The 16,156-nt window shown below is 29.4% G+C and overlaps 1 protein-coding gene across 1 annotated transcript in view; it reads left to right on the top strand.

The window, feature by feature from the left end:
* Window positions 1-16,156, top strand: part of LOC129233204 (hemicentin-1-like) — a 62,357-nt gene that overhangs the window by 38,866 nt on the left and 7,335 nt on the right. Inside the window, exons 16-24 of the mRNA XM_054867266.1 lie at window positions 2,618-2,896; window positions 3,900-4,016; window positions 4,783-4,956; window positions 7,369-7,650; window positions 8,518-8,640; window positions 8,908-9,072; window positions 12,514-12,795; window positions 12,880-13,002; window positions 14,062-14,226. Of these exons, the coding sequence (XP_054723241.1) occupies window positions 2,618-2,896; window positions 3,900-4,016; window positions 4,783-4,956; window positions 7,369-7,650; window positions 8,518-8,640; window positions 8,908-9,072; window positions 12,514-12,795; window positions 12,880-13,002; window positions 14,062-14,226 (1,710 nt within the window). The remainder of the gene's footprint in view (window positions 1-2,617; window positions 2,897-3,899; window positions 4,017-4,782; window positions 4,957-7,368; window positions 7,651-8,517; window positions 8,641-8,907; window positions 9,073-12,513; window positions 12,796-12,879; window positions 13,003-14,061; window positions 14,227-16,156) is intronic.

The raw sequence follows: 16,156 nt of genomic DNA, 5'->3' as shown, positions 1-16,156 counted from the left end.
AATAAGCTCAAAACGTTTTAGAACAGCGTCTTACTTACACACAAAAATAAATTACACATTTTTGGTTAAATTATTGTATAATGGTAAATAGAAGAAGAAATGAGGAATTTAATCTTAAGAACTTAGTTGGATCAGTTTATCAGGACGGTGAAGGTGTTGTTGTTTGAAGGTGCAAATCAGTATCAGGACTTGGCAGTTTGCAATTTTTGATGAAATAATGAATTACGCTGTTCATTTAAATATTTTAAGAGATAATTTTAAACTATTAACCCAAAATTTGGTAATCGGAAGCAACTTTGTTTTTTTTTTATCAAGATAACGATAAGAAGCACACGGTTTTCAACGTTTGCGTCTGGTGCCCCAAAAATTATCCTTAAGTTTAGAAATATCTCTTCAGTCGCTAGATTTAAAATTAATGTACTATATTTAGAGATATCTGGAGGCTAGGTTGCGAAAATACGGCATTGAAACGAAAAGAAACCAAGAAACAGTAAGACTCGAAGTGTAGTTGAACACTTACTAAGAAATTGCACCAAAAAAAAAAAAAAAAGAAATCTATTCTCAGACGTTTAAATGTTGTTGTGAATGATGAATGATATTCTACTAAACAATAGCGTAATAAAAAGTTAGATTATTCAATAATATATGGACATTTTTTGAAGTGTACGAAGATTTTTATGAGATAAAATTTCCGGCACGTTTTGGTTATTGATTTTTAAAAAATTATGTTTTAATATGTTATTAAAATTTTTCATGTAGTTTTATTAAAAATAGATCATAGATCTTATAATTAAATACCTATTCCGAATCATTAATTTTAACCAATGGTTAGGAGCCTATTTCATTGAAAGGAATAGGTGTACGAACACTTTTAGGAGCCACTGCACATCAAGAATTCGCTTAAGTTTAGCATTCTAAACACGTTTTCACTTTTTAAACTTTTTGGATCCTAAATGCACTTTTAACCTTTTTCCTTTGCTTCACCATTCGAGTTCTCCCGCATTTTTTATTCATACGTACGTGCATACGTACAGTACATACGTACAGAAAGTGGCGTGTTCTTTTGAATAACTAAAGTACATTGGTTTTTCTCTGCGTTTTATTTTCAAAAGAAAACCCTATAATTAGTCAATTTTGTAATGAATAAACATTTTTATTTGTAGCAAGGTTTAAACGAAAAATTTTCTAAATTGCTAATTTAGAATTGCAAAGGAATGCGAATTCAATCTTTGAATACTTTGAAGAAAGATTAAACTAAAACTTAATATACACACACTGATAGGGTTTAAAATGGTTTTTTTTTTTTTTTTTTTTTTTGAAGACTTTAGCTTTTTTCCAGTAGAAGCTTTATAATCACCATAAAAACATTAAATATTTTACCATAATATTACTTTATCCTCCATAACCAGAAAAGAGACTTAAAAGAGTAAATACAGAAACTTCCTCTAAAATCAATATTGAATAAAGTTGCATAATGGAAAAGATAATAAACATAATTTTAACCCAATTTCTGAAAATGTTGAGAGAAAAAAAAGGGTTTTAAAGTTGTGGAGAACATCAATTATTTTTGTGATGTAATAAATCCATTATTTAAGCATTTATCACAGAGGTACTTTCAACCCCAAAATAAGTTCCTTTAACTGTTTCGCGATCTTCTACTTAGCTTCTTTCTTAGATATTGGAGCATTAGTAGAAAAAATCTAGATGATGCTCACATTTAGCGTTTTTAATTCATCATTGACATTATTTGAATGGTATACAGTGAACTCTCTCTCTGTCTGAACACTCCTTAATGTGAACACCCCAATATGCTGAACACAATTTGATAGTCCCGGCGAAACTCCATGAGCTTAACATAGGCTGACCTCTCTGTACTCTGAACACCTTATAATATGAACACCTCAGTAATATAAACGCTAGTTTTTACCCCCTTCTTTTATTACCTGTCTATATACTGTGTTCACTATCAGTACTTGGGAGTTCCTACGAATCAACTTGGAAAAATTAAAATACCTTCACAACTTAACCACAATGATTGAAGAATATTAAGAAGTCTTTAAATTACGATTACTTACAAGCAACATACGCATGAGAATCACCTGGAAAACTTTTCACTTAAACATTTGGATGATAATGTGTATCTTACACGAGAATACACAATGCAAAAGCAAGTTAAAATTACTTTTTTTTTCACAGGTACTGTACCGATAACTGTATTGAAATATTCTATAGTTGAATGTTACGTAAAACTTTTTAAATTATATAAGAAATAAAGAAATGCAAGAGTTTAGGTTCTACTTAATTTAATTGGAAAAATTTAGTTTAATTTAAATTAATATCACTCCAAAATTCAGCACCTCTATCTCAAAAAAACTTGCCAAAGTGCTGAACATAGTCATTAACGCAATAGAATCCATAGGCATGTATTCTCCTAATATAATGAACACCCCAATATTTTGAACACTTTTGGTCGGTCCTATGAGTGTTCAGAATAGAGAGAGTCCACTGTACATGTTTTTATCCCCCTAGGCATTTTAATTTTTAATCAATGAACTATTTAAATGGCGGCAATTGTAATTTTTTCTCCAAAGATTATATAAACACTTTTGTTTTACAGAAACGTGGAAAATTCAACCTTTTAGTTTTCCGCCTTCGCTTACCGTAGGAACACGGGCAAGTACACTATGTTCTACCACTACGGGAAAAGGCCTAAAGTTCGAGTGGTTAAAAAATGGACAACGACTAAATACCTCACCAAATGTGCAGATAAGATCCTATACGGACTCCTCAATGATTCTAATTGAGCCACTAGAAGAAGAAGATTCAGGAAATTATACTTGCATGGTTAAATCTGATTTTATGAGTGATAGTTTTACTACGTCTTTGACAGTTTTAAGTAAGTATTACTCAAAAACATTATCTGCTCTAAAAAAGTTGTTTTATGTGAATTTAAACTGAGTATAGTACAATTAAGTTATGATCTCTCTAAACAAATTATCTTGAAAAGTAATTCAAATCGAGATAAAATATGAAAAAGAAGTATTAAATAGTACATATTGTTTGAAATTTTGGCTGTGTTCATAAAATTCATTCTTTCTTCAATTCCTAAAATGCTGATTTTTGTAGTAGAACCGTGTTCTTTCGTTAATAATAAGAAGAGCTGAAATTTTTGGCCCTATAGAGACAATTCTTTTGCGTTTATATGACAAATCTTTTGAGTTACATTATTTACGCTTTATATGGGGTGTTTTACACATTTTATTAAGGAAGTTGTTCAGTTAAACTTTTAAATTTTAGCGAGAAATTATGCTTGTAGGACACGGTCTAAGCAGCGGTAATGAAGCAGAAATTAAATAATCATTGTTTAAACGAAGTTTATTGAATTCAATTTTCGGTTGAATTTATAAAAAATATATATGTCACATTAAACTTTATTAATGATCTGGAAAACTATTAACCATTCGGGAGAGATGGGGTTCCAAATGAAGGTGCAAGAAAAAAAAAGATGGATAAAAACAAAATTTTTTCTTCTATACTCTTTGAAAAAAATCTATTGAAATTTTTAGGATTTCTTTTCATACTTTTATGCCGATATTTTCTAAAAGCAATAAAATCAGCATTTTTTAAATGTATACTATTTTTGAGGGGAATTGCAATGTAAATTTTCTGGATTTTGAAATCAGATAACAAAATTATATCAAGCAACTTTTTGCAGTTTCCACTTTGACTTCTTACCCTGTAATCTTAGATGAAGTTCATTGAACGCAAACATTTCTTTGAAAATTTTCTAAAGTATAAAATAAAACCTAGTTCTATTTTTACTCTTTAATTAATCAGGTATATTAAGATGAAAATTCAAGCATTTTATATCACTTACTATGCTTATAATGTATTTACAGTGCCTCCCATTTGGATCCAAAAACCCACAGATAAAGATATTTTAAATGGGGATAAAGTTTCAATTCCATGCCATGCCTCTGGGAAACCTGACGCTGTTGTTAAGTGGACATTTTCAAGTAAAATTCTCTCATTGAATTTATTGATATAAAATTTGTAATAACTCAAAAACGTGTTCAGAACAAATTATAGTTTTAAGTTATTATGTACATTTTTATACATCTGATCTCATTTTTTAAAAATAGTTGCCAGTACATGTTTCATCATAATTCGTTATCTAATCATATTTTTAATTCATGCTGTAATCAAGGAAGAAGTAAATGCCCTACCCTGCCTCTTTTGGTTACGCTTACGTCACTATTCATAGCAAACTTCACATAGTCCAAAAAGAAAGTTCGTAAGCATTAATCCTAGTAGAAAATCATGAATTTAAGTTACATACGCCTGGGGTGCCCATTCCCCCACCCCCTTAATAGCGATGATGCACCCCCTCAAATGCTTTAGAATACCCCCTTTCAAACGCGATCCAAAACACTCTGAAATTAACATCCCTGAAAATTTCTATATTGCACAAGGTGCTCAACGGACCCCTCTCCCCCTTCTCGAGCTCACCCCTGCATACGCTGAAACAGAGTAAATATTTCATCTTCATTTTGAGGAATTTTTGAATGTATTCAGTTAAATACTAATGCAGAAAAGTAAAGAAATGTGCTTTTCTAAATACTTATTGTATATAATTATATTTAGATTGGTCTGGGCTTTGGAAATTTAAACAATTATAGTACTTTATATGTTACTTTTGTTTTATTCTTGAAATGACTGAGTTGAAAATTATGCCTTCCTTTTGCTCAGCACTTTTCTTATATATTTTTTTTTCTATCATAGAAAATGAAGATACTATTTTCGCCAATATAATTCTGGGAGAAAACATTAAACTTGCACAAAATGGATCCTTACTGATAGAAGAAGCTTCTAAGCTGGACGAAGGGATTTATAGGTGCAATGCAAGCAACGGAGTCGGAAACTCGTTGATCGCTACAATGGCATTAAAAGTTATTGGTATGAAGCAACATTTCCAAATGGTGTAAAGATTTTTTTTTTGCTAACTTCCAGATGTATTTTAATACATTCTACCATAAAAGGACATAATCACCCAAAAAACTTCCTAATGTAAATTTTGAAGTTTTCGTCTAATATATGAAGTAAAAAATATTTTTTTGAAACCAAAAATGACTCCCAACGTAAAAAGTTGCATAACCTTCGGATTTAAAAAAAAAACGGTTAAAGAGTATAGATTAGGGTTTAAAGGTAACGGTAAGCATATTTTGCTCTTATAAGCTAATTACAAAATTTGAATCATATAAACACGCTTGATAATTTTTCGCTTACAAAATTATCTTCAATGTTGAACACGCATTCAATAACCACAAATATTTTAGACGTAATGAACTATTTTACTGACATTTTGTTATGTATGTTCTAATTTTCTCTGTTTTCAGACAAATACAGTGCACCAACATTTTAAACTACACTACCCCGTCTTTATTTCCAATTTAAGTTCGTTTTTTTTCTGGAAACTGAAAAGAAAGAAATGAAAACAATAGTTGTTTTTTCTTTTACATATCTTTTACATCTTTAACTTATTTTTTACTGTTGATTCACTCTTTGTGGGTGCTAGATTCGAAGAATTATAGTTTTTTCTATTTGTTATTAAAGGATTTTACTTAGATAATCATGCCAAAGTATTACATATTGAACTCTTCCTAATTAAAGCTACAGAGAAACATTAGTGACGTTTCTTTAACTTATGACGCAATGTAATTTTCAATCATGTATTCATTTGTGAAGAAAATATTAATCTTTAATTACCAGTAAAACAGCTAGGATGCCATAATGGAGCTCTTCAGAGTTATAAATACTTTAATTCGTTTATGTGTTGTATGAGCGGTGTTTAACATCAGTTTTTAGACCTCAAATGTATTGTTGCGGATGATAATGTATGTCTTCTTCCGTGGGGCTATTTCATTTTTGTGACACAAATATCATTTTATAAACATGTAGATTTTCATATATAAAATTTTCAATATGTTGTATCTTTAGCCATAGATTGTTTTTTCAGAATTACCAGTAATTTTTTTATTCAGAATTTTATTATATACATATATATATATATATATATATATATATATATATATATATATATATATATATATATATATATGGTTGTGTGTGTGTATGCTTGTATGTATGTATAGCTCATAAAGACAATCAAAATCGATGTGTTGAAGTGTTTTTTATCGTAAAAGGTTGGTTAAAAATGTATATTCAAAATGATTTAAAAAGAATCTCATCTGCCTGTGATTTTTGTTTAAATTCTTGCCCGTATGCAGATCAAAGGGGGTTTATAAACGCTGCTCTAAAGTAATATTTTGTTACTTTAGTTTAGTATAACATATTTGTTACTGACAGTTTGTTAAAAATATGCTTACATTTTATAAAAATCATATACATGGTTAAGTTTATTTCTTTAAGCATTTTTTCTGCAGTAATTTATTTAACTACAATTTCAGACGATATGTGGCGCTCCAGTCCTGCTTGTATATGTGTTTCTTTTAACTCGCGAAAGCGTTCTTACATGAATCTCACTTGCTTAACAGTACAGAACCGTCATCGCAAAATCATCAAAACTCGTGTATAATATTCGGATAGTATAAGTAATTTATTTCTATTTATCTTAGAGAGCACAAAAAATGGCTTTCGCGGGAGAAATAAATGTGCTTTATCTCATACTAATAACCATAGTGGTGCAGTGCTCAAGCTTCAAAACTGGTAAGTAACGCTGTTATTTAATAATCCTTTCGCATTTTAGTATAATTATTTGCAGTTTTTTTAAAATTTTGTTCATCTGTATTTTATTGTAGATTCAATTTTTTTCATCACATTCAGATGTAAAATGCTATTAGAATATAAATTCTATTATTTTGTGAGCTCAATTTTAAACCAAAACTGTTGTTTTTACCTTCCCTCAAAATATTTGCTAACGATAAGTTAGACTAGTTATCTTACATATCAAATCTCTAGAAATGTGTAACATGCATAAAGTTTTTAAAAATCAAATTGAAGATGCTTTATTTTGCTTTATGTTTGCGTTTAAAAATTTTAGTTGAAACTAATTTAGTCTAATATTCATACAAATAAAATTTTCAGAAATTCTTATTCAGTTTTGGAAATCGTGAAAATCTTTACAGTTTGCACTTAAACCTGTTCTTAAATAAATAAAATTCTAAAAACGAACAAGAAATCTTTCAAAAAAAAATTATTTCCGGAGCTCTATCAGTATAAACTAATATTATACATTATCTTACATCATTTTCTAGCAACGAATAACTCCTTTATATATGTTCTATTATTCTGGAAACATTAGTTTTTTCATATTTTCAAAAGGGCTAAAATCTGTATTTTCTATTTTAGTTGCTCCAAAAATTCAACCTTTCTCTTTTCCAAAAATGGTCATTTCTGGTACAAAAACAAGCGTCACTTGTACAGCAATATCAGGATCACCACCCATGGAATTTAAGTGGCATAAGAATGGGCACTCACTAAAAATGAATCAAAAAACAAGTGTCAGGATGTACAATGATTATTCGATAATTTTTCTGGAAGATGTTGACCATAGTTCAAGTGGAAATTACACGTGTGAACTGTTGAGTTCTTCAGGCTCAGACACTTATACTACGTACCTGGACGTGAAAGGTAAGTTTTCTTTTTAGCACCAGATTAAATTTTCCCCCGCATTATCTTTTCGTGTTTTTTTTTTAAATTGTCCTAAAAGTAAAATAATACAATTTGAAGTTGGCAATATTATTAACATTTTCTATTTAATTTCCTGAAGTCGGCGTTTGATTCTTCTTCAATTTTATAAACGTACATAGTTTAATCTGACAAGTAGTTGATTTTGGCTTTAATTTTTTTGCAAAAGAGTGACGAAGTAATTTTGAGTGTATGAATAGTTTTAAATTTTCAATAAGTATGTGATAAAATAGTTCCATTTCAAATGAATTGTACCATTTACTCTCAACCAAATAATAACGTTTACGTAATATTGGACCTCATCCTTTAATTTTACAGTCGATGGACGCTTGTAAAGTTCTTCAATGACGTCATATCTTAGTTTGACGGGTTCGTTTACAATTTAATGGAGCTTTTAATGTTGTTTAATTTAGTCGACAGTCTATTTGATATTTTTATGCCTTGATTTAAATACTAGGGCGCATTGTTTTTCAATTTTACACATTTGTTTTATGTTTTGGTTAATAATTCTTTTTTTACACATTTTTCATTGAAAAACTAAAGCCATGTGAGATATCGCCACGCCAAATAAATTTTTTTTTTTTTTTGTTAATATGACCACAAACATGGAGAAAAATGAAGTTGCCGAGCTGTTATAGGATGTCACTAACTACGAAACCGTTAGTTTCAAACGCCGATAAATCGGTTATATAATTAATGTACCTTTATTCTACATTAGATCTATGAAATTAAATAAGTAAAAAATTAATGCTACCTAATAGCTACATCAATTTTATAGTCTTTAAAACTGCACATATGTCCTTTTTTCAGAGCCTCCAAAATGGGTAAAGCAACCACAAGATGTAGCACTGAATAGTGGTGCTAATGTTACTTTGGAATGCACGGCCTCGGGGCATCCTCTGCCAAATGTGACTTGGAAAAAAGCGACTGAAGGTTCTAACACTTTTTTAACATTCATGTAATTTTCCTATTTTTGAATTTATTTTGGGTAAATATTTATTACGTCTCTTGGGTAAATATTTATTACGTCTCCTTAATATAAAAATGTACATATAACCGTACTGAGGATTTTTTGAAATCTAAAACTTCTCTTCTTAAACTGTAATTTCTTTGCATTCTAGTAATATCCATTTCAATGTTTTTTTTTTCAATGTGAAATAATTACTGTCGGGATAAACCTTTTAACTCTTACAATTTCAGGTATCCGCGAAAATTTTGAGATAGCTCAATCTCAAAAACAAGCTCCAGGTAAAAGTTATCTTGATCTAAAAGAAGCATCATCATCAGATGGAGGCTTTTACATTTGCACTGCTGACAATGGTATCGATAGTATCAAAACAAATGGCATCTTAATCACTGTTAGTGGTAAGGCATTTTTTATTAACTGTAAAAAGTTTGTCAGCTCACTGTGAAACAGAGTTCTCCCCATTTAGCATTTTATGTAATGAAGTTTTCTTCAAAAAGGAAAACAAATCTAGTAGTTTTGATTTCTATGACACCATGAATATTTAATGCATCAAAATGTAATTTCTACATGCACCGTGGGGGTTACATCACTTTATTCTCAAAAAACGTCGTCTAAGTATAATAAAGAAGGATTCATATTTATTTTTTACTTGTGTTTTAGTTTTTTGTGACTCAATAGCATGGGAAGTGGTTTTTCCAAGTTATATTGATCAGAATTACCCACAAATATTTTCAGTAACTTACCGCCCTATAGCCAAGGCTAAGTCAGAAATACATGAAATACACCGGCAGCTCAGTCATTCCATCCAAGGACTGCAGTTTCATGCTTATTAGCACTCATCAGCCCGGAATAGGAAGTGCCTGAGCTGGAGGAGGAAAGCCAAGAGTTTCAAACAAACTGGTAACTAATATAGAATTAGCACTGACCAGACGAGTGACCAAAGCAATGGTTCGGTTCAACTCGAAGATTGCAGGCAAGGCATGGTATTTTCAGTAAGTTACCGCCCTATGATATATATTATTATAGGGCGGTGTACCCATAAATAGTTTACTTTTCCATGTTATTGTTAAAAAAAATCATTCAAAATGATTCATTCCGAAAAAAAAATGCATAAGATCAGAGGGGCGGGCTTTTGAAGACATTAACTTCATGCTAAGTTCGTCCTCGGACAGCATTAAACTTGATCCGTATTCGTTTGTATCATGTTTTCAATATATATATTATTAAAAAAAAATCTTTTTTTCTCGTAGAAACTTTTTTTTTTTCGATATTAGTTTATGTTGAGCATTGGAATTATTCTTACAAAACGTTTTTAAAAACGAATATGTGTCATGTGCGTGTTTCTGAATGTTTTTCTTTCTGCTATACTAATATTATGACATGGAAAACAGGTTTACAGATACGTTTGTGCTATGTAATTTTTTACGTATTGCTTGTATTTATTTATGAAAGACTGTATGTGAGGTGTCTCTTGCATATATTATAGGAATATATCGGTAATAATGCTTATTTATTTTTAAAAATATGTTCGTTCGTATTAGAATATGCTTTTTGGCATATTTACACGTCATTGAAGTAGTTATTGCTCTTAATTGTGTTTTAATTAAAAACCGTGATTGAATGGAAATAAAAGCGAGATTATAAATGCAAAAAAAAAAAAAAAAATCGTTTTTCTAATGTACAACGCTACACACGAGATTCACTTTTTTTCTAGCAGTTGAAATGTAAATATTTTGTCGTTTTAATACGAAGGAGAGAAATTATGGTCTTTACTTTTCTATTTAGTTTTATTTAAAATTCATCATAAGTAACTTTAATGGAAAAATGTATATTCAGATGCAAAATAAGTATACAACATAATGTTGTATATTTACTCAAAACCAACGCCAAACTAATATTTCCTGTAAATTACATTTTTATTGAAATGAAGATAGTTCTAAAAGTGCCTTTAGTAAAATATGTTTTTACACCCGATCATCAGCCAAATAATATTTTCTTCATTGCAATTTCATTTTAATTTATTTTCTTATTGCAGCTTCTTTAGTAAAGATTTTACTGTACTGAGTATATGTAATGGGGTGTGTATTTCTTTCAACACGAACATTATGTCAAATTATTCAAAAAACAAAACACCATTGAAGTAATAAAAACGCTTATTTCACTCCTTAGTACAGGCATTTTAATGGCTGAATTGGTCGAATCGGGAAAGATCAATTTAAACGTTTTAATACATTAATTAAATTTTATAGCGGAAAGATACATGTTACCTTGATCACAAAAAAGTCACTGTTTTATTTTTTTTTATAATACGTACTTTTTACACAATGGAAAATGCATTTTATTACAGAAAGTAAAATTAGATTCTCATTTTGTTATTTTGATTTCTCTTTTTGACAACATGTGGCGCTCTCATCCCGCTACACCATGTTTACGTACAGCGTTTGGCATCAGACATATTTTGCTCTCATGATAGTACAGAGTTGCTAAAGAGACGTTTGATGAAAACTAGCTCACATGCAATTACTTTATAACAAAAACTTATAGATATCTATTCGGCATGAGGAAAATCAAGATAATACTCTCGTTCATCAGTATTTTGCATTGTGGAGTTACATACCAATTAGGTAAGTTCATTTTATGCTTGTCCTAATCTTTTTTTTTTCTGTATTCGCCACTATTTTAAGATGATGAAATCAATAAAAATATTAAATATGATAATTCAAAATTGTGTCTCTTATTTATAAATCCGTACGACTTCTTGTAAATATTGTACTTCATTTTATTTGTACGTCAAATGTATTAATTTTGTGCGCAATATATTTTTTGATAGATCGTAAAACAAGGAGAGTTTTTTAAAAAAAGGAGAAAAGGTTAGCAAGCTTAGTTAAAATGTGAACGATTGGGTTTGGGAAATTTGAAAGATCAAAGTGTAAATATTTATTAACGAGCTGGTGTATTTGTATTGCTTGGTAAAATTGCAAGGGATTAAAAGTATGTTTAATTTATATTGAATTATTTTTTTTCTACTTTCATGTGGAATATTGTAACGAACGCTTCTTTTTAATTTGAAGATTCTTAAATTAATTTTATAAAAACCTATATGTATTAAGTAAAAAAAAAATTGATGGAAACCATTTAGATTTTCCATTCAAATATTCTGCTTTTAAATTATGTTTATATATATATATATATATATATATATATATATATATATATATATATATATATATATATATATATATATATATATATATATAATAAACTTTTCGGTTTACATAAGGTACATTTTAATAAAATGTAACTGTGAAAACAACGGAATTGCATTCGAATGACAAATGAGAACTAATTACAGATTTCTCAATTTATGTAGGATAGTACATTATTTCACTAAACACAATTATGATAAACATTTGCAAATCTTTTTTTTTTTGTTTAGTGACAATAATTCTTAATACATGCCTTAGGATGTAAATAATTACTGAAATTAAAAGCAATTCTATTTGTTTTACCGTATATATAAAACGATTTTAATGATCCCTAAATTATTACTCTGAAAGGTAATATGACTTGATTCAAAGTTGTCTCTGATTTTCATATATTGTTTACAATGAATTATCCGACAAATCCTTTGTTTTAAGAAAACATTAACAAATTTATTAACTATGCATTTTAAGTTTAAATGCATAGTTTATCATTACATACTTTTCAGTTTTATGTTTACATACATAGTACGAAATAGGTTTACCAGTTTCCTAAATATTCAGATAACAAAATTAAATTTTAACTTTTAACCTCTTTTATGTTTATTTTATTTGTTTAGTAATTTCTTGTATTCCTAGAACTACCAAGGATTCAGAAAATGAACTTCCCAGATCAAGTTACCACAGGAGAAAGAACCAGTATTGCTTGTACAGCGATTTCAGGAACCCCGCCAATGGAATTCAAATGGTTTAAAAATGGTCACCAAATACAACAAAATCAGCAATTTACAATCAAAACTTCATCAGATTTCTCTATGCTTTTCATAGAAAATGTATCCCTTTCTACTAGCGGAAATTACACTTGTGAGCTTAAAACTTCAACTGGTATTGATCGTTTTACAACTGTGCTTGAAGTAAAAGGTAAATTACTTTGCTAATCTAATTGGAATTTTCTAATTTAATAAAATTAATTTAAAAGATTTAATAATTGCTGGTGTTACTTAGAACCGCCCAAATGGCTGAAAGAACCAAAAGATTTGCAGTTGATAGCTGGAGTGAATGTATCTTTAGAATGTGAGGCCTCTGGTTTTCCAATTCCTGCTGTAACATGGAAGAAAAGCTCTGAAGGTATAATTGTGGGAGTAATTTATTTTTCTTTTCCATTGCTCAATAGTTTTTTATCTTTCTCATTTTATGGTCTCTAAACCCGTGCAATTTTAAACCTTTTGTTATCCCCCCCCCCCAGCCCCCAACCTCGTGTAAAACTTTCGTATGTTCTTTGTATTTTAAAACTTTTCTTTTTATTTATAGTTCAGTATCATAAAATCTGCAAAGGAGTCGGAAATTATCCATAAATGCTACATTGAATTGAAAATTTACAACTATTGTTTGTCTCAATGAACTCAAACCTGTTTTTGTGCGGTGGATAGGAAATGCATTAAAAAAACGCATAAAAAATCGTTCGTTTTATAAATAATTTTGTTCGTTTTATAAATAATTTCGTCAATTGAGCGCCAATCAGATCGAAATTTTCATGTACCGCACAAAAAAAAAAAAAAAAAAAAAAAATCGCACAAGAAAAATCGCACCAAAACAGGTTTGAGTGTACTTGAAACATCTTTTTCCCTTTTTAATTTCCCAACTCCCAAGTTTCCTTTCCAAGTTCGAAAAAAAATAGATTTAATTCTTTTTTCATAAAAATTATGTTTTAATGAAAATGTAAAATTGTAGAAAAAATTTTAGTTTTTAAAGCATAAGTATGGAGTAAAAGTATTTATTAAAGCGGTAACTTGGTAAAATTAATTTATAAATTGTGTATGCGTAACAATAATTCAATTAAAAAGAGAAAAGAACATTTTCCTTTAAAAAAATGGCAGTAGTTTATTTTAATAGAGAGCTGAAGGCAAAAGTTTCAGGAGCCGGTAACATTTCGTTCATATTTTTATGTGTTTCTAATGAATATCTCTCTACAGTGGGGAAAATATAACCTGGCAGTATCGTAACATTGTGGTTAGGATTTTCGCAGTCTTCACAATGCTGCCAGGTTAGGTTTGCCCCAACTATAGACGAAAGCCTTACATCCTTTTTTTTTTTGTTGTTAGAAAGTGTTCAGCATAATATTTTGTAGATACTTCCTAACTTCTCAAATCAGTTTCGACTTCTTTCAAACTTGATTTTTTTTTCTAGATGGAAAACATGCCTACGAAGAAGTTGTACACCAAAAGAAAATAGAAGGAAAAAGCATGTTAATAATAAAAGAAGCTAGCGAAAAAAATGCTGGATATTACGTTTGTATGGCGGAAAATGGCATTGCAAATATTCAAACGAATGTTATAATTATAGCAATAAGTGGTAAGCCTGTTAATTCACCTCAGCTTTCTGATAATCTTTTTTTAAATTAAATCCATTTCATACTATTTTTGAGGTTAAACATTTTTGTTTTAGATCAATTTTCGCGACATTTCTTCTGTACCTTTAACGTTTCTTAATGTAAACTGAAATTAACTATTTAATAATTGTTGTTTAAATGCATTATATAAGCATCACTTTGAGAGCATTGAACCTGAATTTACTAATAAGTCCATTTAAAGGGAGTAACAAATAATTCCTTTATTTGACACCACGTGGCGCTTCGATGCTGACATTCTCCATTGCTTACCTTGCGTCTGTGAAATTTTCAGCTCCACTTGGATATGAAATGTACTTTAGTTCGGTTGCAATAAAAAACACTTAAGGCAGATTAAAGAAACTTATACAGAGGCCGTGAAACCATCTTCACTGAATATAAGCATTATGCAAAGAAGAAAACTTCCTCCCTATTTACCTTTCACGATTATATTTGCAACAGTGTGGATGGAGAATTATCTCACCAAAGCAGGTAAGCTGTATATCTACTTTTCTAATGCTTAACTATTCATATTTATATTTAAAATGAACTGTTACATAACATTTCTCAAAGTTTTTTTTGTTCCCCTCACCTCTGTGAAATGCGTCGAGGATTTGTTTTCCCATTATTTTTCCAATGCTCATAAAATGCTTAAACAATAAATAATCAAAAAATCTAAAAAAGCGATTACCTGTATTCATATTTTGAGTTTAATTTTGCATTTTGAGAATGCCAGATGTTCTAAAAATTAATTGTCCGTTTGAGATCTGTTATAGCTTCACAATGTATTTTGAAAATTGGTGTGGTATTAAAAAAACTGACGTTACAATTGCTGGGATTGATTTTATTTTTCACACATTAAATAAAATTTTTAAAAAAATCAATGTTTTTAAATTTTACATTACGAACTTGAATGCTAAGCATTCAAGTTCAGCAAGTGGTTAGACATTTATTACACATTTAGACATTTATTACACACAGGGAATTATACAAGGGAATTATTCAAGTTCAAGCAAGTGGTTAGACATTTTTAACAAGAACTTTTACTCATTTTTGACTTGATACATTTGTATAAAGAAATTTACAACTAAAGTCGGTGATCGTTAAAATACTGTATTTTAAATTGTTTTTCAGAAGATTTATTTTTTTTTTTACCTATGTCTGATAATACTTCAAATCAGTTTTTATTTGTCATGTGAGCACAATTTCGTATACTAAGAATAATACAACAAGTAGCACAGAACCATTCTTCCAAAACGAGAGTCACTTTTACCTAACAAATTTTAGATGCTTGAAATGTAATAGGTTTAATCTTTTTTGACTGGTAAATTACATATGTTCTGTGGTTCAAGAAACAAATATGCAAGAGAAAGCGTAAATGGGCAAATCTGGACACCCCAAGTGCTAATTTTTTTAGGCTTTATATTTTGGTTCAAAAATAGAAACAAATATTATATTTCTAGTGCTTCATTTGAAAATTGAGTCATTACGACTCTCTTAAATATGCAATGACCATAGCTAAAATATTACGCTTTTTACTATAAATTCCCTTGAACTAAGTGTTCATCAAGTACATTTTTATCTTATGTCTATTTTGGATAGCCTAAAAGGGAATGCTTGATTTTAGTATCATATTTCTGGCCTTTCGTTTTGGCAGTTCTTGAGAAAATGAGCGCAAAACCATTAACCAAAGGTCAATGGTTAATGGTTTTGCGCTAAGTCAAAATCGTACAAATTTTGGATAGTAGAGATATACATTTTGTGATATTATGTTTTTCTTCGTTATTTTTGGAAACTTCGCATTCATGCAGCCTGATAAGTTTGTTATGAACCCCCACTTTCCAGCAGATTATTATTTTTTATTTCATACATTGTTACTATTTAACACAAAAATTT

This window comes from Uloborus diversus, unplaced genomic scaffold (genome assembly GCF_026930045.1).
Source record: "Uloborus diversus isolate 005 unplaced genomic scaffold, Udiv.v.3.1 scaffold_251, whole genome shotgun sequence".
Taxonomy (NCBI): Eukaryota; Metazoa; Arthropoda; class Arachnida; order Araneae; family Uloboridae; genus Uloborus; species Uloborus diversus.
This window is presented reverse-complemented; position numbering and strand designations above follow the sequence as displayed.